General features: G+C 34.4%; 2 protein-coding genes across 2 annotated transcripts in view; both read left to right on the top strand.

Moving 5' to 3' along the window:
* Nucleotides 1–23,853, top strand: part of LOC144980883 (TM2 domain-containing protein biscotti-like) — a 30,694-nt gene that overhangs the window by 2,071 nt on the left and 4,770 nt on the right. Inside the window, exons 2-5 of the mRNA XM_078928780.1 lie at nucleotides 363–442; nucleotides 3,843–3,927; nucleotides 6,826–6,917; nucleotides 7,172–7,245. Of these exons, the coding sequence (XP_078784906.1) occupies nucleotides 363–442; nucleotides 3,843–3,927; nucleotides 6,826–6,917; nucleotides 7,172–7,245 (331 nt within the window). The remainder of the gene's footprint in view (nucleotides 1–362; nucleotides 443–3,842; nucleotides 3,928–6,825; nucleotides 6,918–7,171; nucleotides 7,246–23,853) is intronic.
* LOC144964463 (uncharacterized) lies at nucleotides 8,986–12,852 on the top strand. Its single transcript, XM_078898778.1, has 4 exons — nucleotides 8,986–9,470; nucleotides 9,893–9,979; nucleotides 11,140–11,201; nucleotides 12,019–12,852. The coding sequence occupies exons 1-4, from the start codon at nucleotides 9,407–9,409 to the stop codon at nucleotides 12,469–12,471; spliced, it is 666 nt and encodes a 221-aa protein (XP_078754904.1). The 5' UTR covers nucleotides 8,986–9,406; the 3' UTR covers nucleotides 12,472–12,852.

Raw genomic sequence — 23,853 nt, 5'->3', positions numbered from 1 at the left:
TCGAAAAAGATTGGATAGGGGATGAATATTCACCCTTTGCTAAATATATATATAAAAAAAAAAAGATCTTAAGAAAGAAGGTGGAAAATAGAAATTAAAAAGAAAAAGAAAGCAAACAAAAAAATGGTTGCAATGGGATTCGAATCCATAGCGTTGACTACGACAAGACTTTTTCTCAGAAAGACGGCTTACTCATTCGGCCACGCTAACCACATGAATATTGACTCATATTGTTTATATATATAGTCATTTACTATCCTTTGGCTGATTTATTGTTTAAGTACTTTTATATTTTAATTGATATTTTTACTAACTTTATTTATTGTCTTTTATATTTTGTTAATTTCTTTAACTGTGTCCTGATATTTATGCCCGGACTTTGTCGTTGATTCTGAGACTCAGCAGGCAAAAGGATGTAGTAAAGAAAGTCTGAAAGCTCCAGGTAATGTTTTTATTTTCAAGTTATCACTTATAATAATAATAATAAAAATAATAATAATAATAATACTTTATTCATCCATAGGAAATTTTTTATACAGACATGTTGAACAGACATGATAATAAGTTAGCATTTAACTAGGTGGTAAAAGTATGGATAGTGTGAAAGTAATAAAATGTGTAAATTGATTTGCATATTGAATATTATAAATTCGTGTAAATAAGTTAAGATCAGTGACAAAAATTGAAATATAATATATATATATTCTTTTTAATGGAATAAAATGCAATAATATTAAATGGTTTTTGTATATAAGATCAAAAATATATAAGCTTAAGTAAGATCAATTCCTTAAAATTATTTCTACTTTAAAAACCTGTTTAATGTTAATTATCTTATGAATGTTATAAATTAGTGTAAATAAGTCTAGTTCTGTGCTAAAAAATATATAAATTAATGATCGAATATTTGGCCATTGCGTATCTTCATTATGTTTAAATTAGATTATCATTAAAGGGTCTTATTTCATTAAAAACTATTTTATTTTAAGATAAGAGTGTCTACTATTGCACAACGAGGGAGAAACATTTATATGGTAACATAATGATACAATTCGCCAGTTGGGCATCATCTAATGACATTGGGGACTCCAATGAGTGTCAAGTCAATTTAGAATTCCAATTATCAATTAGGAATTCTTATAAATTTGAATGCCAGAAGGTAAAAAAGATTTTCGATGTCTTTCACTTTTTGTTCATGCGAAATCAGGCGACCACTCCTATCTCAAGATAGAGGTGTTTAATGGATGGTTGCCATCTTCAAGAATTGTACAGAATTTCCTAAGGGTAGATTTTTCTACAAGCTCATCAAAATCCCCACCATCATTTGTTGATTTCTGGGCCTTCTTTATTAGTCTGTTTAAATCTTTCTTATTCACTGCAAGGCAGTTGCTTCCCCAAGCCACAATGCAAAATGTGGTAACACTTTCCATAATTGATCTGTAGAATAAAGTACAGAGAGTCTTATCTATTTTGAATTACCTTAATTTGAAAAGAAAATACATACATTTATTAACTTTTGTTATTGCGTTTTTAACATATTCAGTCCACAGCAACTTGTCATCAATTGTCACGCCCGAATATTTATAGGAATAAACCTGATCTACTGACTGATCCTTTAACCTGAGTGGTTCAATCGGTTCCTTTATTTTCCTAAAGTCAATAACTAACTCCTTTGTCTTGCTTACATTAAGCTCGAGGTGGTTATCATCACACCAAAACACAAACCTATCTATTTCAGTTTTATATGCCTCCTTGTTGCCATTAGTGATAAGACCTTGAAGTGCGGTGTCATCAGTAAATTTTATGAGAGGCACACTTAGATCTTGACTTCGACAGTCGTTTGTGTATACTGTGAAAAGTACCGGGGTTAATATGCAGCCCTGAGGGGCTCCGGTATTGGTTGTCTTTTTTATGGACCTGTTGTTACCAACCTGGACGTATTGTACCCTGTCACTCAAAAATTCAAGAATCCAAGCAAAAATACAATTACACATACGTAAGGTTTCCATTTTTTGTACAAGTAACTCGGATTGCAACGTATTAAAGGCGGCGGAAAAATCTGCGCAAAGTAATCTATAATAGCTCCTGGGGTGATCAAGGTGCTCGTAGATATTGTTGAGAAACAACAAAATAGCATCTACCACACTTCTTCCGGGCCGGCAGGCAAATTGGTAACCATCAGCATGTGGCACAAATTAATTTCATAATCTAAAGAGGATTAGTCGCTCGGGTGTTTTCATGACAATTGAAGTCAGTGCACCTGGTCTCAAGTCGTTCATTGAGTTTATTTTATCGTACTTACCACCTCATATAAAAATTTACTGAGCATATTTATTTTACTTAATCCTCTTCAGACCTTGAGGCCCATAGGGAATCCACGGGACATCTCCATTATTTTTGTGGTCAGCTGCTTTTGTCTCCCCCATTATCTCTTCCCATCTGCTATCCAGTACAGGGTTGTCTTGGGAAGTGACCCTTTTTCCATTCTGGCCACATGACCTAGTCAACGCTGTATAGAAATTTACTCTAGGGTATTTTGATTTATGATGAAATAGAAATGATATAGAAATTTACTCTAGGGTATTTTGATTTATAATAAAACTGCATAAGTGAAGGACTGAATGGCATGATTTTGTGTGATTGAGAGTGCACAGTGCACACAGTAAATATAATTTATGCCTTAAGTGCCTGTTACGATCTTTATACACTGCAAATAACAGCTGACATGTATAAAGATGAGGTGGATAGCAGAAAACGTGGGAATTGTAAGGTTGACTTTTTAATGTGTGCTCCTTGGTTATCACTTCCAATTTGAAGATGTTTGAGGCTCAGTTGAAGCTGTACCTGTGTTCACTTGATGTGTTATGTGCAAAACATTATTGTTCAAATTAAATGGCTTGCATTGTCTTGAAATTATATAAGACAAAAATTGATTTCTTCAGGTTTGTCTGTTTTGTAATATTAAAGTACTGAATGCATTGTGAGTAAACATTTAGCCATACACATTTATATTTTGCATTTCCATGGTTAACTATTTTCAATTTGGTTTATAATATTTTATTTTTTTCCCTAGCTGGCCATTGGAAAAAGATTTCCATGTCTTATGCCCCTTTTAACACTACAATTACAAAAAATAGATTTTTAGATCATGGGTGATATTAATCTCAAATTCTGACCTTAGTGCTGTCGCATCCTTGGCGGTAGTGGGCAGCAGGCCACTGACTGTGTTTTCTATCCCCTTATATCCGTTTTCTGAGTTTGCTTTCTTTTTAAAAAATCTTGGATTAGGATTACTTGACTTTGTCTTGGCCCTGGCTGGAGTTATTGACTGGGAGGGAAACGGTTAAATGTATAGTTATAGTTTTAGGAGATGATATCTTATTCTATTTTGTAAATCATCTCTCTGTTATGTACTGTTACATTTGTTTTGAATATATAATGGTTTGTAAATTGCATGTATTCCTCTTATTGAGATCTTGTGTTTATGTCTGGATGAAACTTTTATGTGATCTCAAACTTAGTACACTGAACGTGTGCTCTGGAATCTAATCTGTTTCCTGTTGAAATAATTGCTGTTTGTCTTACTTTTTCTCGTGTGCATTTAATTGTAAATCTATGAATTATTGACTATTCCATTTTCTCTCATATTACTGGCGTTGAAATGACCCAAATGTGTCAAGGTGCTGTAAAACCTTTAAAATTATTAAAAACAAAACAAAAACAAACATTACTCAACTCAGGTCTAACTGAGAACCAAGCTTAAGCCGGGATGTATTCAATTTAAGGGATTTGCAATTGCAATGTTTATCATAAATGTTTTTCATTTGCTTTTTTCATTTCAGTGTGGTGCACTCCTGCACCTGGAATTGTCTGTGATGGTTTGTTTGATAATGGAACTTTTAAAATGGATGTGCCTTGCAAGTGGACGTAAGTAGTTTACAATTTCTCTGATTAACCGTAATTTGTTATTGTTGTTGTCTTGTTAATATTTTAAGTGATGTATTAATTTTAGAATTTAAAACTAGGTTCTTATTTTTGAATTAACAAATAGTGCTGTGATAACTTTGCTTATAATGATCTCACCCATAACTTTAAAGAATTGGAAATTTAATTTGTGCAGAAAATCATTTATTTAATTTTTATTCCATTGCATTGCTGTTATGAGGTCAACTTGATAACAACTTTCAAAGCAACTTCTGACATTGGCCTCTGGTCTTTTTTTTTTCATTCTAATTATTGCTCTTGCTTTCTACTAGAATGCCAGTGTGAATGAAAGAAGGAAGGAAAAAAGGTTTGCTGAATTTGTGTGAGCAGTCTTATTAATGGTTGTTCAATTATACAATATTACCCATTTATAGACACCCACACCCATACGCACACACAACTACATGTGTTATTATTATTTGGTTTTACAATTGAAATTGGAGTTAAAGGAGTTTTAGTAATGTGAATGGCAATAAAAACCCAGCCTGGCCAAAATAGGAACCAAACCCAACATCCGAATTAATATATTTTCTTTTTCTTCTTCTCATTTGCTTTTGATGTCCCTGGCATTTCATTCAGCCTGTAGTACATAGGTATCTATTTTCCTTGCAGATACTTGCTCCAATCAGGCTGATATGTTCTGTCTTTGGCACACACTCCAACACACACTCTTAACTACATGTGTTATTATTATTATTTGGTTTTACAATTGAAAATGGAGTTAAAGGGGTTATAATAATGTGAATATAGTACAGTACAGCTTGTGTACAATGGCCTCGGTTGCAATGGGAGCTCAGCTACACCGGGAAATTTTGAAATTCCTGTTCTACACCTATATAATTCATATAAATCATGCATGGCTATAACGGGGTACTATTTATTGGAACACAGCTACAACGGGGATTTGAGTTGCAAGTTTAGTACCCAGTTGAGAAAAGCTACGTATTCAAGAAGAAAGAGGAAGGTGCACATGGCACACATAACTTATAGCTCTAGGGAATGGAGATGGGGTGGGTGTGGGCAAATTGCAATTATTGTGTGTACTATCTACATTTCTCTGTGTTCCTTGTGTAATCTAGGACAATGCAACAAAAGGCTAGTGAGAGGCGTGTGGCTGACTGAACAACATCTTGATAAACTTAGGCATAGAGTAAGGGATGTGGTAGGTAACTATGCCAAATGAGAAGTGAGATGATGATGTGTAGGGATAGAAGTCAAAAGGCACGTCGTCTGATTTACTTGCTTAGGGAAATATATTCCTCTCGATTCTTATTTTCCTCTGTATTGCTTCCCTTCAAATGCTATATTCGTGGATATAATGGGACTCGGCTACAATATAGATTTTTTGCTAGTCCCAATATCCCCGTTGTAACCAAGTTACACTGTAATGTGAATGGAATAAAAATCTAGCCTGGCCAAAACACGAACCAAACTCAACATCCGAAGTTAATCTTTTCTTTTTCTTCTTCTCATTTGCTTTCGATGTCTCTGGCATTTCATTCAGCCTGTAGTACATAGGTATCTAATTTCCTTGCAGATTTAGTGGAAAGTACTTTGCAATTAACAAGTGACCTATCCAAAGGGTATCAGTCAATGGCTATAGACACCAACTCTGGCTCATAGGCCTTATTGATCTGAGTAGCAACTTTTCAAACTATTTACTGACCTGTGATGTTGTTTTGTGAATCTCTGCGATCCCAGGTGTAGTTCCTCTATTGGCAAAGAATGGACTGTGAAAGAAAAATAGCAATAAAACTATTAGAAATTTAAAAACCAATTTCTTCCATCCCAATGAGATCAATCCTAATGAGTTCTAGAAGTAGCTGTACCAAGACCAACCATTAAACCCAATGGGTTTGCCTTTAATTTAACCCGTTAACTGCCGAACCCTGGAAAAACTCGGATTAAAACATTTTGGGCAGACAACTCTTCTTTCAAATATTGATCAACTTAAATGACCTTCACCTTGTCAAAAACACTCAAACCTGGGACTTGGTGAATAAAACAAATTTAAAAAAAAATCAACCTCCACAGAAAAACAAATTTGAATTATATAAGTTCGAATTTTCATGAATCAATATTTATGCCATTCACCTCATCCAAAGATGATTAAACATCTCTATATATCATTGGAACTTTATTGCAGATCCTATAACACACTATTCACCATTCATAAGGTCTTTCTTTTTGTACTGGTAACCTACAAAGAGAGATTTATGTCTACAGTGAATACTAAGCTGCTGGAATCTGTGGACTGTAAAAAGTAATGTACAAATATGAATATCTATAACAGCTTCATCAAAGTACCAAACACAGAACATTCTGGGCTCATAACCCTTCTTCAGACAATAATAACACTTAAAATCACTTAAATTCTAAGTGATGTATTCATGGTTTTGTTCTTTTTTTTAAAGCTTTATATTTGTTCAATAGTTTATGCATGGATGCCACTTTTCTGCATATGCCGGAATCCCAGTTTCACAGCTCCCAAAGAGGGCTGTTTCTGGTTTCAAGTTAGGAACAAATTAGATAAAAGAAATCAAAGACACTCCCGAGCTCAGTAATTTTAGGAAAGTTTTGAAAACATTCATATTCAAGCAGTCTTTTGAGTAGTAATAGTAATAGTATTTGTGTTTTGTGTTTACCTATTGTCTTTGTGTGTGTAGTGCCTTAGACCACTTAATGGATTGGGCCCGCCATATAAATTATTACATAATATCTCATCACCCAGGAAGGAATTTAACAAGGTTTTCCCATTTTCATACATATGACTTGGGTCTAAATTCAAGTAATTAAATATTAATTGCCCTCGAAATCTTTGTACTTTCCTATATTCTCCAGAAATGGTCATTCCTTTGAAACATCATTATTGCTATCCATATTTCTGGGGATGTTTGGAGTAGATAGATTTTATCTAGGCTATCCAGCAATAGGTATGTATCGCCATGTTTGTTTAATTTTGTATTATGAAACACATTCTAATAGGGTCTGAAACTTTTGTTGACGAGTTTAGATATTTTCTGCATGTACGCTACAGGCTTTAAATGAGATAAGATTAATTTTTAAGTTGAATTTTTATTTATATTATAATTATTATAAACATTAAAGGGATTGTTTCATTTTATTTCTTTCTTCCTTTATTTTCGTATGTTATACATAGAGAGATACATTTTATTTTCTCTTTCAGGCCTTGTCAAGTTTGCAACTTTGGGATTAATGTTTATTGGACAACTAATTGATATTTTACTTATTGCCACTCAGGTAATGTTCCAAAACAATTATCAGGATGATTAATAATGAGAAATGTAGGATACAGAGAAGTGTCAGATGAAAACAAAGATATATCACCGTGTCAGAGAGTGAGCCAGCCTTGCTGTCATCCCCTATGTGGTTGAGAGTAGGAAATCCACATGATAGTTACAAAGTTTGAAAGCCATATTTTTGTATGGCTGAATGGCTCAGTGGCTATTGCAACTGTCCCCCGATCTCTCTTTCTCTCTCAGCCAGGCAGAGGGTGTCGTATCAAATGGATCCTGAGTTTGGCTGTTTTGACATAATGATCTATTTTTATTCTCTGTTTTCATCTTGCAGTTCTATATATACCCTATATTTCACATCATTATTGATATAAATACCCGCTCCACACATTTTCTGAATTTTATCAGAATTAATATATATACCATTAATCTCTATTTGTTTTATTCAAAAGTTGCTCCAAACTGATGTTTACATCTTATTTCCACTTTTATTTATTAATTTTTATTTTTTTTGGTGATTGGTCGACTTTCAATTTTGTAATTTTGTTGAAGAAAAAAAAAAAAGAGAATATTTGTTCTATGGCCATTAAAAAATTAAAGACAATTTAAAGGAAATAGGTGATATGTGTTTTGGGCTTGATTTTTGCTTCAAGATTGAATGCAATTTCGTCTATAGTCAACTAGCTTTATGGCCATAATGTAGGAAAACGGAAACCTAAGAACTTGAAAAAAATCTGGAATCTTAAGGGGAATATGTGGCCAGAGGTGTGTAGCTCAGTGAAAGATGATTTTTCCTTCAAGTTGTTTTTTATCTTTTATACCCTGATTACTGTCACTCAAAAAATAAATAGCTCAAATTTAAAAAAAACAAAAACGTTTGATGCTTCTTCTAATTTTAGATCGTAAAACTTTGGTCTCTTTCTGTTCATCCATATAAAACATTTGATATGTTCTAATCAACAAGACTCTTATACCAAAGGAGTTTTTTTTCTCTGATGCTTCTGATTTTATGTAGCATCCAGTAATTTGGCATCTCAATACTGCTTAGCTTATATTTTATTTTATATATATAAAATATATATTATATATATATATATATATATATATATGTATTAATACCGGATAGGGAGACTTTTGGTACCCCTATTAGTTCATTTTACAGTACTTTACCAATAGGGAGACCAAAATCCGGTCCCCCTATTGATTTGACCTCTAGCACATTCACTTTTCTATTTTTAGTTTAAAGTTGTCAACCCAACCGTCAAGGATATATAATTGTAAATCATAGTATTGAAGTTATTTGTTAAACACCACAGTAAGAAGAGTTATGCCTAAATTTTCACGTTGGTCAATAAGGTGACCGCCTGAAAAAAGTACAATAGGGGTACCAGTGTTTTCATCGATATATTTCAATAGTGAGGCAATATATCTTTCCGAAATTTTCTCTAAAATTCTAGAGCATTATATGGATTTTTATAGTAATGAAAACCTAATATAAAATTGTGTGAAAGTTGATGAACTGAGGAATGAACAAGATATACGAATTATAATCTATTTTTAGAAACAGATTTATCGAATCTTGGTCCGGATTCTTATCTTGGTGACAAGAGACAAGCAAACATAGTAACTCTTTTTTTCGTGAAACGTATGTTTAGTCAATTTCGCGCATAAAGAGGCACTCGGCACTCACTCACTCCGCAAGTCAGTAGTAGGTAGGTGGTTATCAGTTATCAGCTTTAATTCTTAGTCAAACGCTTCATCAAACCCATTATTGAGTAGCATGTTGATGCCTGATGCCAGTTGAAGCCATCTCGACGTCGTGAAATGGAGCATCTTCTGTCATAGCAGTAGAATCGTCAGATGCCGCATTTAAATCCTCCATTCCAGGCGTTGCTGTTGCCATATCGATCTTCGAAATGATTTGGTCTAGACGTCAAGTTGACCCGTTCTATGTCTGAAGAGATTTTAAAGTGCAATACCTAACATTATATCTTGATCTACAAAAGAGTCTTTTTAAATGAACCGCTGTGTTTCTATATTTTTCAAGAACCAATGATTATCTGATAACCACTGACAACTGACTTGCGGAGAGAGTGGCCGACGGACGTCCTCTCTATAGCCGCAAGTATTTTTTCGTCACTTGCTGAGTTCCAAACTAGACGTCTATGGCATCGTGGGGTAAATTGATGCTGGAGGCATCATTGAAGAGACACCGAGATAATTTAAATGGTAAGTTATTGGCCATTCTTATTACATCACTGTTGATTTAAGATTTTCAATAGGGTAGACATCACAATCACACACACACCGATTGATGATTGTCACTTGTCAGTCAGTCATTTGGAAGTGGAGTCAGATAATTCGGGAACTTCTGTAGACTGTAGATTCACACTAGTGAGTAAGATCTGTCGTTTACTACTACTACTACTACTACTACCACTACTACTTTTAGTTTTAGCTTTATCCAACTCAACACTTCTCGTGTTTATTTTATTTTGGCAAAACTAGAATGGATTTTTGAAAAGAATATAAAATAATTTAAACTTAAACCTGTCTTTGCATCTTGCTTTATGCATACAGTATGCCATATCACAGCCATCACAAAATCATAGTTTAATGTTGAGAATATGCTATTTCTTTTGTAACTTCAGATCAGAGAGATTTGAGCTTTAAAAATCCTGAAAAATGTCTTGCTGTCAATCCAGACAACCCTTTTGATGTGATCTATGATGTTAATGGTAAGAATGTAATTTGATGAGGAAATGAATAACATTTAGGTACACATAGTTTGCTTTTTTTTTTTTTTTTTTGAGTCATGATGTGTAATACTATTACAGTCCACTCCGGATAATTGCAACTCGTTTAATCGCAACTTTCGGTTAATCACAATATTTCCTAAGCAATGGAAATAATTCTATATAAAAGTCACTGGTTAATTGCAACAAACTTCGGTTTTTTAAAAAGTGGTAAATTCAAGAAATCAAACAGTATATCATGATTAAATTTCATCATGGATGAAATCGTGACAGGTTGAAGAATCGAGAGTGAGCAGGATTTAATGCTACAGTAGTGTGTCACCACTCTGTTAGAGTCGAAAGAGGGCGGGGCTCTGCAGTATGGGTTTGTGACGTCATCGGTGGCCATTAAATAGAAGAGGGGTGGGGCTGGTCATAATCTTGACAACAGGTTATAAATGACAGTTATAAAGAGAGACTGAGCGATATCCTTTGTTTTAGGATTAACAACTGTGCATTGTGACCAACGAGTTTGGTGAGAGCTTATTGTCTCTCATTAAGGCTAATCTCTTTAACTCTGACAAATGTTGAATTGTTGAGAAAAAAGATTGAAACTTCTTCCAATCTGAATAAGATATCGGCTTGCTTCATAGCTGCTTTTGGTTGACAAATCTACACGGGGCTGCCATATGGTTTTTGTTTCAATCAAATTGCTCTGTATGTGGTGGACTAAGAATATTATTTACTGGTTTGAGTTGACAATAAATGTGTAAAATGTTGAAATAGTGGACAGGAAACTGAATTTCGGTTAATCCCAACATTTTCGATGATCCCAAGGTATTGCGATTATCCTAAGTGGACTGTACCTGAATCTTGAACGAAAAACTATCATATGGATATGATTATAGACAGATTGGTTTCTGGAATTATATTTCCGTCCTCCCTTGCCAACTCTGACGTTCTTGAAATTTAAAAGAAAATAGCCAGAAGGTTTCGGACTTAATTTTCTTTTTTTTTCCAAAGGACAATAGTCATAAGGTAAATAATTTTTAAAAAATCCTTTTACAGCACAAGATGGCATGATTTTTTGTTTAAGAGTTTAGAGAAAAACTTGCACATGATAGTCTTCAGCTTTTTTTTTGTTGTTTTTATTTTCTATATAGACTCCAACTCAGAGCCTGAAAGTGATGCAGAACAAAGTTCCATATCACATGATTCATTTGTGGTAAGTATGTACATTAAAATAAAATCATAACATTTGTATAGCGTTTATCCACAGTTGGCACCATGCTCAAAATGCTTCACATCAACATATTTTGTGGTGGACAAAACACATTTGCCACAAAAGATGAGACCTGCAGTCTGTTAGGCGCAATACAATATTTCAGGACAAGGACAACACTGTTTTACACCAGTGAGATCTCCTAGTTTTTTGTTGTTAAAAATTTTTCTTTGCAGTGGACTTCGCCAACAATAACACTATTTTAAACCTTCCTCGTTATATTTTGAAGTGATATTCATTGATGAGCCATTCACATTTGAAGTCGTTTGTTTTTTTATTTGACAAAATGTGAAAATGATGCGTTTCCAGGAAAAATTAAAATAGCTTCTGTTGGGATTATACTTTTGATCTCGCATTTTGTCCAAATTCTCTTGCATCGTAATGTTTATCAACTTTTTTTGTTAACTATATTGCAGTTGCAAGGTTAGGAAGTTCATATTGTTGCAATGACAACCGTTTATATGTCCAGAATCGTAGTGATATAAAAAATTGTTTTGTAGTTGTTGGTCCTGGTGTAGGATTTAAAGAGTTGGTTAAAAACGGTTTACTGAAACCCTGGTTGGTGTATCTATATTTATCCAAGCACAGTTGAACATATTAAATACTTAGACAATATGTCTGCCTTTCTCAACTCTTTTTTATTATACTTGCATTATTAACCAGCTAATTGTTTAGTTGGATTATTAAACAATGGCTCTTCATGTTTATTGTCAACATGAATAAATTGATTGATCTGTCATCTTTTCCACAAAATATACAGGGTCCCGATTTTGTTGCTGACTCCGAGTCTGATTCCTCTACGTACTCTGTGAGGTACCCAATGCTGAGTACATCATTGTCTTTGGAACCTAGTGCTCATTCCCCAACTCAGTCAGAGCCTCATCCACAACTATCACAGACTGAACCTCGTTGCCAGTCTGGGACCCAGGTTCAACCCGAATGCTATACACTTGCAAACCAACGTGTTACGTGCAATGGTGAGTCATTTTTTTGTCATTCTTCTCCTTTGATATTTGTGGGATCAATTTTAATTTACCCATTCCTTTTAAAAGAAAACTTCCACCCCCTCCATGGTGCTGCATTTGTGTTATTGCATTTTTTTTCTGTTTTGGCAGTGCTGCGTCGCAAAATACGCTACCATTTACATAACAAGCACAAATCCAAATTTGATAGGGTGGACATCTTAGAATCTGAAACCCCAATGTGTGAGTGATATCAGTGAAACCAGCCATAAAAATGTTCATGTTTATTTTATTGGGGTTTTTTTTGTCTGTAATAGACTTAAATTGCTTGTATTGTAAGTGTTAAAATGGTTTTTTTGTTACAACCCATCTATATATTAAAACTGTTTCTTTGTATTTCTATGATGCTTAAGGCTTTTTTTCACAGACCAGCTGGAAACTTAACGAGAATCAGAGTAGATAACATTTTTATTAATCTTGCAACCTAAACAGTATATGATGATTGGGAGCATTTAAAGAAAAGCACATTTTCTTTTTAATTTGTCGGTACTAAAATTATACTTTGATAATGCCTGCTGTGCTACAAACCCTTTTGACTTCCAGGTTCAATATTTTTCTTTATTCTAAAATTCTTGGGTTTCCTTTCAATGACAACTGAGATCATTAAAATTCAGCTCACAACATGATGTGTGTAGATTTGATGAAAACATATGTTCGAGTTGAGAAGCAGTGTTCACGAACTTGCTGATCGTTTTTACTAGCATTTATTTTCCTAACTTACCTGTATCAATTAACAAAGGCAAGACTCAAATATTTTCTATCTGAACAGTGTGTTTGTTATTGAAATATTTCCGGCATATACATGTCATATTTCATTCCCACAAAATATAAATCAGGATTAAGTTGTCTGGGCATCAGCATCGTTCAGGCAGTTGGGGGAAGTCTTTAAGGAATTAATGAAGCCGATGCTCAACCGGTCTGGAGGACGTTTGATTGATGTCGGCTGTTTGTTCTGCCAGCCGGTGATGTTTTCTCACTCCCTCAATGACAAAGAAAGTCATTGTTATGACTATGAACTATAGTCTATTATTACTTTTGTTACTATATTAATTGTTACTTATAGCCGCTACTGTTATTATTATTATTATTATTATTATTATTATTATTATTATTATTATTATTATTATTATTATTATTATTATTATTATTATTATTATTATTATGATATTGCCTTCATTGCATTCTATTACTATTATTGATATAATTAATTTCTGATTGTTGTAAATAATTTATGTGAATTGAATTTTGTCGATTGGCCAAGGGCCTACAATAAACTTAAATGAAATGTTAGTCTTTGGATAGGACTCGGGTCTATTCTTGATTGCTTTTCCGCCTGGGTCGAGTGAAGCATTTGGAGTAAATTTTGTTGCTCAACGTAAAAAACATGACGCTTACCATTCCGCTGATACTGATACCTCCAAGGGGTGGTTGGGGAAAAACCTAAAATTCTTTTGACATTCTGTCTGATTTTTCGCTGAAACAACAAAGGACAATCTATGTATTCAGATGAGACTTCAATGTGTTACTATTCCGATTTATGTTCATATTTTGATTATAATGAAGAGGGAACCCTGAACCCAGTGAAGTGGGTGGATTGATCTATTTATTTCTATTTCAAAACAAAAATATGGCGTCTTTTCACTGGATTTGTTATGTGGCAGAGGTCTCCACAAATCTAACATACCTCTTCCAAAGGAATAGATGGTAGAAAAGTATATAACAAGAAGGAATTATGACAGTTACTTGTCCAGGCCTTAAATATTTGGAATGCTATTCCTCTCTATCGCTGTCATGTAGCTGATGTGCATATGATCTGTCTATTGATTTATTTTCATAGTTCATAGCATGATGTGCTTTATTTTCTTCTTTTTTTTCCAGAGAAATACAAAAAGCCAAGGAGACCCTGTCCATACTGTGGACAGTTGCAAACAAAACTCTCAAGGCATTTGATGAGGAAACACAAAGATGAGACAGAAGTTACAGAGGCCATGAAACAGCCTGTAAAGGAAAGGGATAGAACAATGGATTATCTCAAGAAAAAGGGCATTTTTTATTCAAACACTAGAAACAATTCAATAGTTATGCGTGAGAGAGCACAAGGGTCACATGAAGTTGTTATGTGTGCTGGCTGTAAGGGTTTTACTCTGGACGAAGGGTTTATGAACACAAAAAGAAATGTAGTACTGAGCATGCTCTGTGTACTGGGGTTGTAAAATTTTATCCCGTGGCTCCCAATGCAAGTAAAGAAATAAAGGAGAATATTCTTGACAAATTTCGGAATGATGAAGTGGGAAATTTGTGTCGATCAGACAAAGCTATAGTATTGTTAGGAACAAAATTGTGGAGTAAAAGTTCAAAGAAGGAGAGAAAAGTTATAATGAGTGATTTACGCATCTTAGGAAATTTGATTTTAAAAACTAGGAAGAGAACGAATCAACCTTCTTTCTCTGGAGAGGACGTGGTGAAGCGTTGTAACTTTAATGAAATATCGCAAACCATTTCTGAAATGACTTTGAAAGAGGATGGGACATTGAAAGCAGGCTTGAAGCTTTCAATTGGATTTATATTGAAAAAGTTAATTAATTTCTTAAAAGGGGAATATATAATGCAAAACAAAATGGAAGAATCCGCAGAGATAGATTTGTTCAAAGCTGTCCTGGATTATAATTGGGATAGTATTTTTTTTACAGCCAGAGTTCAATGTGAAGCAAAGAGAACAAATTTGAGAAAACCCAAAGAGATGCCATTAGAGAATGATATAAAGAAGCTACGGCAATTTATTACTGAAGAGATGGTCCGTATTTGTGAGGATGATTATCAATTATTTGATTCACATATGTTTGTTAGGCTTCGCAATGTCATCGTAGCTAGGCTTACAATGTTTAATGCGAGGAGAGGCGGAGAACCCGCAAGGATGTTGTTAAAAGACTGGAATGATGCAGATTCAGGTGTATGGGTTGATCCCCAGCTTGTACAACATGTCACTGATCCTCTGGAAAAAGCGTTACTTGAGAAGTATAAGCTGGCCTATCAGTCTGGAAAGGGAAGCAAGATGTTGGTCCCTGTGTTGATACCCAATGACACAATTCAGCCTTTAAGGAAACTTGCACAGGAGCGTAAAGCTGTTGATATTTCAGACAACCCATTTCTTTTTCCAAATACAGGAATATCCAAAGATCATGTAAGTGGTTACATTGCCATCAAATATGTCACTTCCTTAGTAAAGGATTTAGAGAAACCCCAGTTGTTAATAGCTGATAAATTCAGGCACCGAGCTTCGACATTATTTGCCTTACTTGATGTCCCACAACACGAGAGAGATGTCTTCTATCGACATATGGGACACAGTGAATCAATCAATCAAAACATTTATCAGTGTCCACTTGCAATACGAGAAATAACAGAAGTTGGTCATTTTTTGGGTCAAATTGATAACTCAGCATCGGTCACTGGGGAAGGAAATTGTAACATTGAAACAAATGACTCTGTAGTGAATAGAGACTCAAATGCAAATTTTGGAACATCCATAGTAACAGCTGCAAATCAAGAAGAAATATTTGATGGTGAAGCAGGAGTGCCAAATCAGCTTACGTGTTCTTCAAAACAAACTGAACCCAAGAGGAATTCAAGCAAAAATCGGAGATACATGTCATGGTCAGATGAGGATACAGATAGAGTCAAGTCATATTTTAAAAACTTTGTCGAAGATGTTTCAGCACATGGTTCAAGGGGATCATTACCTAGAAAGTCTGAAATTATTCTGTTCTTAAAACACCACAGGGTATTTTCACAAAAAGGAATCCCTGAAGGTACACTAATTAGTTTGGTGAAGACAAAGATTTTTAATGAAAGAAATAAATATAGAAGGGAAAGAGCGTTTCAATCGGTGTAATGACAATCATGAATTTGATTTGTATTACATTCATTGTATTGTATAGTGTTATTGACATATTTTGGGGGTTTACAAAAACGTTTTATCTTTATATAGTACAATCTGTTCATCATTGCAATATCCTTTTTTATATTATATGAACATTCATTTGCTCAGCTTGAGAGACAAATGCTTTGTAGAACCATAGCTGCCAACCGTTCTGTTAAAAACGGATTTGTTCCGTATTTGACTTCCTGAGTCCGTAAGTGCTTATTTTTAGTTCAAAATCCGTATTTTGTAATTTTTGACTAATTTGTGGTAAAAAAGCCATGTGAGCCTAATGAATTATTATTATTGATCCATTATTATTACTATTACTACTACTACTATTGTTGTTATTATTATTATCATTATTATTGGTGTCCAGTGAGAGCATAATCTCCATTTGTGTAGCTCTTTAATTTGAATTATGCCTCTAACATAAATGATTTTCAACAATTAAAAAAGTTCCATTCGTTTATATGACGCCTGTATTTTACTCAAACCTTTCATAATGTATTGGAGATTTGCATAGGATATGGATGTTAGCCTCGATATACTTTGAATATTCTAAGACAGTATTGATACTTTCACTATTTGTTACAAATATTATTTTAATTAAGAATAAAATTAAATCCACCTTTTTGATTGGAAGGTATTCAATAAGAAAATCAATTGCTTATATTGATTAAAGATGACAATGATTATTTCCCTTTATTAATTTATGAAATATATAAATTTAATCCCTTTAAAAACATCTTCATCTGATTTTAATTTTTTTTTTTCAAGCAAGCTTTTGTAACGGTTTAGGTTCAAGAAAAATAAGTATACTCCATTTTTAGGTGTGTTTATCTTGTCAAAGTAAAGAAGTAGGAATTCTCTAATATTTAGAGGTGCATTTTACTATAACTACTATTATAGTATACTACTTAAAGACCATTATGTTGCATGAAAGAAAACATATATGCAATCGTCTACTTTTTATCTGAACTCACCTAATTTTTACCCCAAAACGCCCTCTCAAGTGATGTACCAGGTTGGTAGTTATGCATTTCTAACCATCTTAAGTTATTTCATTTATTTTACAATCGTGCTTCTTGTGTATTGGTCCTTATCAAAGTTGAGGCAGTTGAATTCTTTCTTTATATTGTCCGTTCTGAATTTTGATCTCATTGTGGAAAGCTCCCATAGCGGGCAGGGAGGTACACACTGTGTCTTCTATCCCCTTATATCTGTTTTCCAACATGCTTTCAGTCTTTGTCTTGGAATGAGATTACTTGTTTTTTTTCCTGGCCCTCGCCGGAGTCCTAGCTGGGAGGGAAGCAGTCAAATGCATATTTATTGTTTTGGGAGATGATATTTTTTTCCTTGTAAATCATCTCTCTGTTATGTATTATTACTATATTTGTTATTTTTTAATGTATAATGTAAGCATTTGAGTGTGTTCCTCTTTGTTGGATTTTGTTCTTGTGTCCGGATAAGACTTATAGGTGATCTCAAACTTAGTACATTGGTGATACGCTCTTGGAATCTACATCTGATCCCTATTTGTTCCCAGTTCCCCTATGTCTTACTTTCTCTTGGATGCTTCAATTGTAATTCTAGAACTTTTTACTATCCAATTTTCTTCCTTTTTACTGGCGCTGATATAACCTAAATGTGTTGCAAGCGCCGTAAAACCCTTAAAAACAAAACAACAATCATTGTGGAAAGTGTCATTTTAACGATTCAAATGTGCTGGTACTAAACCCGATAATTGAGCAACATTTGGACTAGCCTCTGTCATCTCAAACTTGTTAGTGTTAGTAATAGTAATTAAAAAGGCTGACTTTTATATGTTGCGATTCGATGAAGGGGGGGGGGGGGGGGGCTTCGGCACACATCGCCCCTCATCCCGGGCAAAATGAGCGTTCCTTATTTTATTTTTGAAAAGTTGGCAGCTATGTAGAACTATCTGAAAGAATCAGATATGGCAGAATAAAAAGTCTTTCTACTAACCCTAACTTAATTGGCCAATGTAGCTTTATGTTCAGCATTTTCTAGATACCTAATGTAAAATTTCACTATTCTTTTTATGATAGTTTTAAGAGTTGCAATCTTTAGAGGTGACTGTCAAGAAATGACACCTCTGTGCATTTAATTTCATTCTTTCTTTATCCCCTCATCCTTAATCAGAATAATAATAATTAATAATGAAAAAAAATGCAGCAACGACAGCTTAGAACGGCATAAAGTGCTTAAGAATTATTTTTTTTGCATTAAACTTTATTCAAACGATTTTCAACACTTTTGCTTCACAGTTTATGCTTTTTAACAAATGCAATTAAGCAACTTACCAGCAACAACATATTGGTTTGTTATCATTTGAGGGTTTTATCAGTAAAACTGTTTCTATCCTTTTATGTTGCACTGTACACATAGCAAACTTCATGCTTTTATTTGGTGACCAAAGACTTATGTGATACAGTGGATGAATGTTTGTGATGGCTTTTGGAACTGAAATAAACCTGCAATATGATTTGTAGACTTCTATCGTTATGTATCATTTTTCGGTCAAATGTAAATGTAATTTTACACGAGCTTGATGTATCATAAAACCCACAATGAGCTCAACGTGCAGCTGGTAGTAGATTTATATGGACACGAACAACGTTGTTACAATTCAGTAACGTACTCCAATTAACACAAGTGAGACTGTAAATGAGACTTTTACAATGACTCTGCATCGCCACAAATATGGATTCGAACCCTGGCAACTCGGGCGTCAGACGAACTGTCTACCACGAAACCAAAGCAAGCATTGTGCAAGTTAAAGTGAATGAGATGTTGATTGAAGCCGTTCATTGTGTCCATCAGATCTGCTGTCCTATCCATCCAACTCCATTCACTCACTGGGTGGGGTTCCCGACTTCCCATAATGGGCAGGGACGTACTCGTTGCGTCTTCTATCCCCCTATGTCTGTTTTCCAACTTGTTTTCTGTCTTTGTCTCGGGATGGGATGGATTACTTGGTTTTGTCCAGGACCTGGCTGGGAGGGAAACAGTCAAATGTATAGTTCGAGTTTTGGGAGATTATATTTTTCCCTTGTAAATCATCTGTCTGTTATGCTCTTTATTGTTTTGTTTACATATTATTTATGCTTTGTAAACATTTGAGTGTATCCCTCTTTGTTGGGACCTGTGCTTGTGTCTGAATGAGACGTTTAGGTGATCTCAAACTAAGTACTTTGATAGTGGGCTCTTGGAATCTACTGTTTCCTATTTGAAACAAATCCCCTTTGCCTTACTTTTTCTTGGGTGCTCTAATTGTAGTTCCAGAACTTTTTACTATCCCATTTTCTTCCTTTTTACTGGCGCTGATATGACCTTAATGTGTTGCAAGCGCCGTAAAACCCTTACAAACAAAACAAAACAAACCAAGTCCATTCAGTGGTATACAACAACAAATAAACTCCTCTGCCTGGTCCCTTCTATCTCTGATCTTAACCTGGGTCGTCAGGTTTCTAAAGGGGTCGGGGACTGCAAAAACAATGGCGCACGGAGCAACTGGGAATATTTTTTGCCGTGTTTGAGTCCCAGGTTATTTCCCTGAGCGCCCCTTCTGAGGGATGGACCTTCCCAGGAGTTAGTAAATGCGTTGCTCGGCCACTTCACTCTACGCACACTGGGATAAGCTTCGACACTATGGCCATGAAGCTCTTAATCTTAAGGACTTACTTTATTTTAGACAATTTGGTGGTAGCTCACTTGAAAATGCACTCTTAGGTATACACATATATAAACATATACTGGGCTCCCTAAAAGGGTTTTTTAATGTGGTCTCCCTAAAAACATGTTTTTACCAAATGTCTCCTTAAAGCTACAGAAACACTTAGTAAAACATTAGGGGGACCGAGTAATTTTCTATATACCATTGTGATCATCAAGCATCAGAATTGTGTTCATAAATCATTGTAGGGAATCAAACTATACTCATTTGAACAAAGATTGAACAGTTTAATCAATTTGAACAAGACATATGCTTGGTCCTCCAATTGGTGCATTTCACAGTGGTCACCTTAATAGTGGATTGATACTTATATATATATATATATATATATATATATATATATATATATATATATATATATATATATATAATATATATATATATATATATATGTATATATTATATATATATATATATATATATATATATATATATATATATATATATATATATTATATATATATATATATATATGTATATATATATATATATATAGATATTATATATATATATATATATATATATATAATATATATATATATATATATATATATATATAAAATAAAATACAGTAGTAGAATTACTTTAAACCGAAATTTTTGGGACCTTCTAAACCATTTCGGTTTAAAGACATTTTGGTTTAAAGCAAGTTCCCGTTTTGCGATGTTTTTCAAGTGTAGTAACTATTTAAGAAATTTGCTCATTTAATCGTATCATGGGTTTCCCCTTAAATGTAGTTGTTGAATAAATGCCGTCTTCGTAACCGTTAAAAATTTTTTATTTTTTTAATATTATTATTATTGTTTTGTTTTTTTTTTGGTGTGTTTTAAAAATATTTTTGGGGGTTTTCGTTTTCAATTCAAAATTGTTGAAAGAGATGAGTCCGGGATGCCGTGTTTTTTACATATCTCCGTCTTGATCAACTTTTTTTTCATCGACTTCACATAGTATTTTGATTTTAAACTCCAACGTGTAAGCACAGTGCTTTCTTTTAGTAAAATGTAAAGCTAAAATAAGATCGAAAGTTCTTTTGTGATAATTGATAATGAATGATGTGCAGCTACTCAGAGGTGAAGTGAAATGGAAATGAAAAGGCGTGTCAATGCTAAGTTGTTTACTACACATCTCTCTTTTGTTGAAAAACCATTAGGTTCAAAGGCCTTATTACATAGAACCCCCCCCCCCTCTCACACACACATTTAATCAAAGTGGAAATGAAATGGCATGTCAATGGTAAGTTGTCTACCACCCCCCTCCTTATTGTCATGTTGAAAATCCAGTCAGTTCCAAAGCATCAACACACGAGCGAGAACATCTCGCTTGCGTGATTCTACACCCCAACTCCCCCTCTTTCCTCATTTTTCGCCTGCCAGTCACCCGTTGTCTTCCTTTTCCAGTCTGCGATCGTGGTGCTGGCCAAAGCCAAGTGCAGTGATTGAAGTGTTTGCCTACCCCCCACCCCTCACCCTCATCTTATACTTACGCTCTTTGTTTTAATATCGCCGGGCAATATTATGCGGGGCCACCATCCCGAATTTTTGAAGAAAAATAGAGAGAGAAAAGGGGAAGGTGCTCTCAAGTTGTTTCGGTTTAAAGAAAGTCCTTCTTAGAAGTATTTCGGTTCATCGTAAGAATTAGTACAAAGATAATGAAAAAACTAGTACAATTTATTAAATTCTTTGCGGTTTAAGGTATTTTTCGGTTTAGCTTCTTTCGGTTTAAAGTAATTTTACTATATATATATATTATATATATATATATATATATATATTTAAATATATATATATATATATATATATATATATATAATAAAATAAAATATAAATTCATGAAACCAAAACAAAATGTACGTTTACAGCTTGACACAATACCCATGATCCTACCTTCCCTTGTTGATTTTTTTTTAATGCAATTAAAACAGAAACGTAGGTTTTGTTGTTTTTTCTGTTGCCAAAAGCTTGAAGACAGTCTTTAAACAAAGACTGATTCAGAAATAGATTAAAGTTGGCTTTTTCAAATTACAGTCTCATTATATATACTAGTGATCAAAAGAAAGTATACACTTGCTTTACCTACAGAATTGGTATGAAATATTGTTCTGGTTTATTTAAAACCTATTTGTAATCATAGTACTAACATTTATCTTTCATGTTGTTAGAATTTGTAACGTTTATGGTTGATCTTGTATGCAGCATAGACTTTTTAACACATGCTCTTCAAAAAGGGAAGTAACAAGTCAAAACATACACTATAATTTTGACAAATAATGACATTTTAATAAAATTACTTACGTTCATTCCATTTGAAGTGAAGGTGAATCTAATTCAACCAGTAACGAGTATGTCCCCCCTTCACTCTAATCACAGCATTGCATCTCCCACACATGGAATTGGTGAATCTGGCCAGCTGGTGTTGAGGAATGTTATCCCAAGCTGTTCTTATGGCATTCAACAGTTGTTGTCATTTTGCGGGTCTAATGAACGGACTTGGCGGTCGATTATGTTCCACATATGTTCTATCGGATTTATATCAGGGGGATATTGCAGGCCACGGGCCGATAACTTTCATATTATTTGCTGCTATAAAATCCATTGTTACAATAGCTCGATGGGAGGTGCATAATCGTGTTGGAATGAAAAATTAGGATGTTCATGAAAAAATGGAATAACATGGGGTTGTACAATGTGCCGGGTGTACCTTGCACCGGTTAGGGATGCATTTACCTAGACTAGAGGTGTTCTATAGTTTCTGCATATTCCACCCCACGCCATCACTTGTCCATACCCTCTGTTTGGGGATTCCACGACACACGAATCGTGTAATCACTTGTGTGATCTTCGGTACCAACGTAATCTGCCGTCATTTCTTCCAATCACAAAGCGTGATTCGTCTGAGAAGAGAACAAATGACCATGCATGCATTGTCCAGCGCAGATGAGCAAGGGCCCACTGAAGAAGGTCCAGCCAGAAGAGAACAAATGACCACTCACGCATTGTCCAGCGCAGATGAGTACGGGCCCAGTGAAGACGGGCCAACCGGTGATGTGCTCTAAGAAGTTGTCACATCAACGGACGTTTGCGATAATGTCATGCTCTCTAAGTCTGCAACGAACAGTGTGTCGACTAATTCGTGTAGCCTACATGAGAACTCTAGCGCAGTTTCAGTCGCTGTCCTAAAACAATCCCGTAGATGTAGGGTGCGTATAAAACAGTCCTCATCTTGTGTTGTTACTCGTGGTCTGCCAGTTCAATTTCGGTCAGTTTACTGTTATGATCGACACAACTGTTTGAGAGGAACGGAATTGGTAAAAACAATATACAGAACTTACTAAACCATGAATAAATCAAGAAAATCAACTGCCAATATGATAATATTGCACAGGAACATAGATGCATATGTGTACTTTTGATATTTATTAAAATTCTTGAGATACTGCCGCTGAGTTTTGAATAACAAATTTTTTATTTAAGTGCACCATAATTTACAAGCACTTAAAATTAGATCAACAATTTGTGATATTCAAAGAAAACTATTAACCTCAAGAATGTCAAATTTTCACTGATGTTTAGAAAGACAACTGATTTTTCAAATCAAAATAATGAAGTGAAAGAGTCTGTTATTGTTTTCCCGCTATACAGACATATTATAAGACCATAAATATCCATAATTGCCCCCATTGGACACGGCACTGCCTGATACCAGTTGAACTCCAATGACCTCATTCAGAGCGAGCAGGAAGGGTTATTGGTCCCTTGGGAGTTCCAACTGAAATAGCGCTGATTCCACGCAGTGCAACTTCAAGTTCAAGATTTTTTTTTGGTTCTAATCCCAGGCCATCCTATGTAATGGCCCTCTTAATTAGTATCAATTTTATAAAGAATTCAAGTCGTCTAC

Source organism: Berghia stephanieae, chromosome 1 (assembly GCF_034508935.2).
Source record: "Berghia stephanieae isolate SIO BIC M18660-M18661 chromosome 1, UCSD_Bste_1.3, whole genome shotgun sequence".
In the NCBI taxonomy this organism is placed as follows: Eukaryota; Metazoa; Mollusca; class Gastropoda; order Nudibranchia; family Aeolidiidae; genus Berghia; species Berghia stephanieae.
The sequence above is the reverse complement of the archived record's forward strand: the minus strand, read 5'-3'. Positions and strand labels throughout refer to the sequence as shown.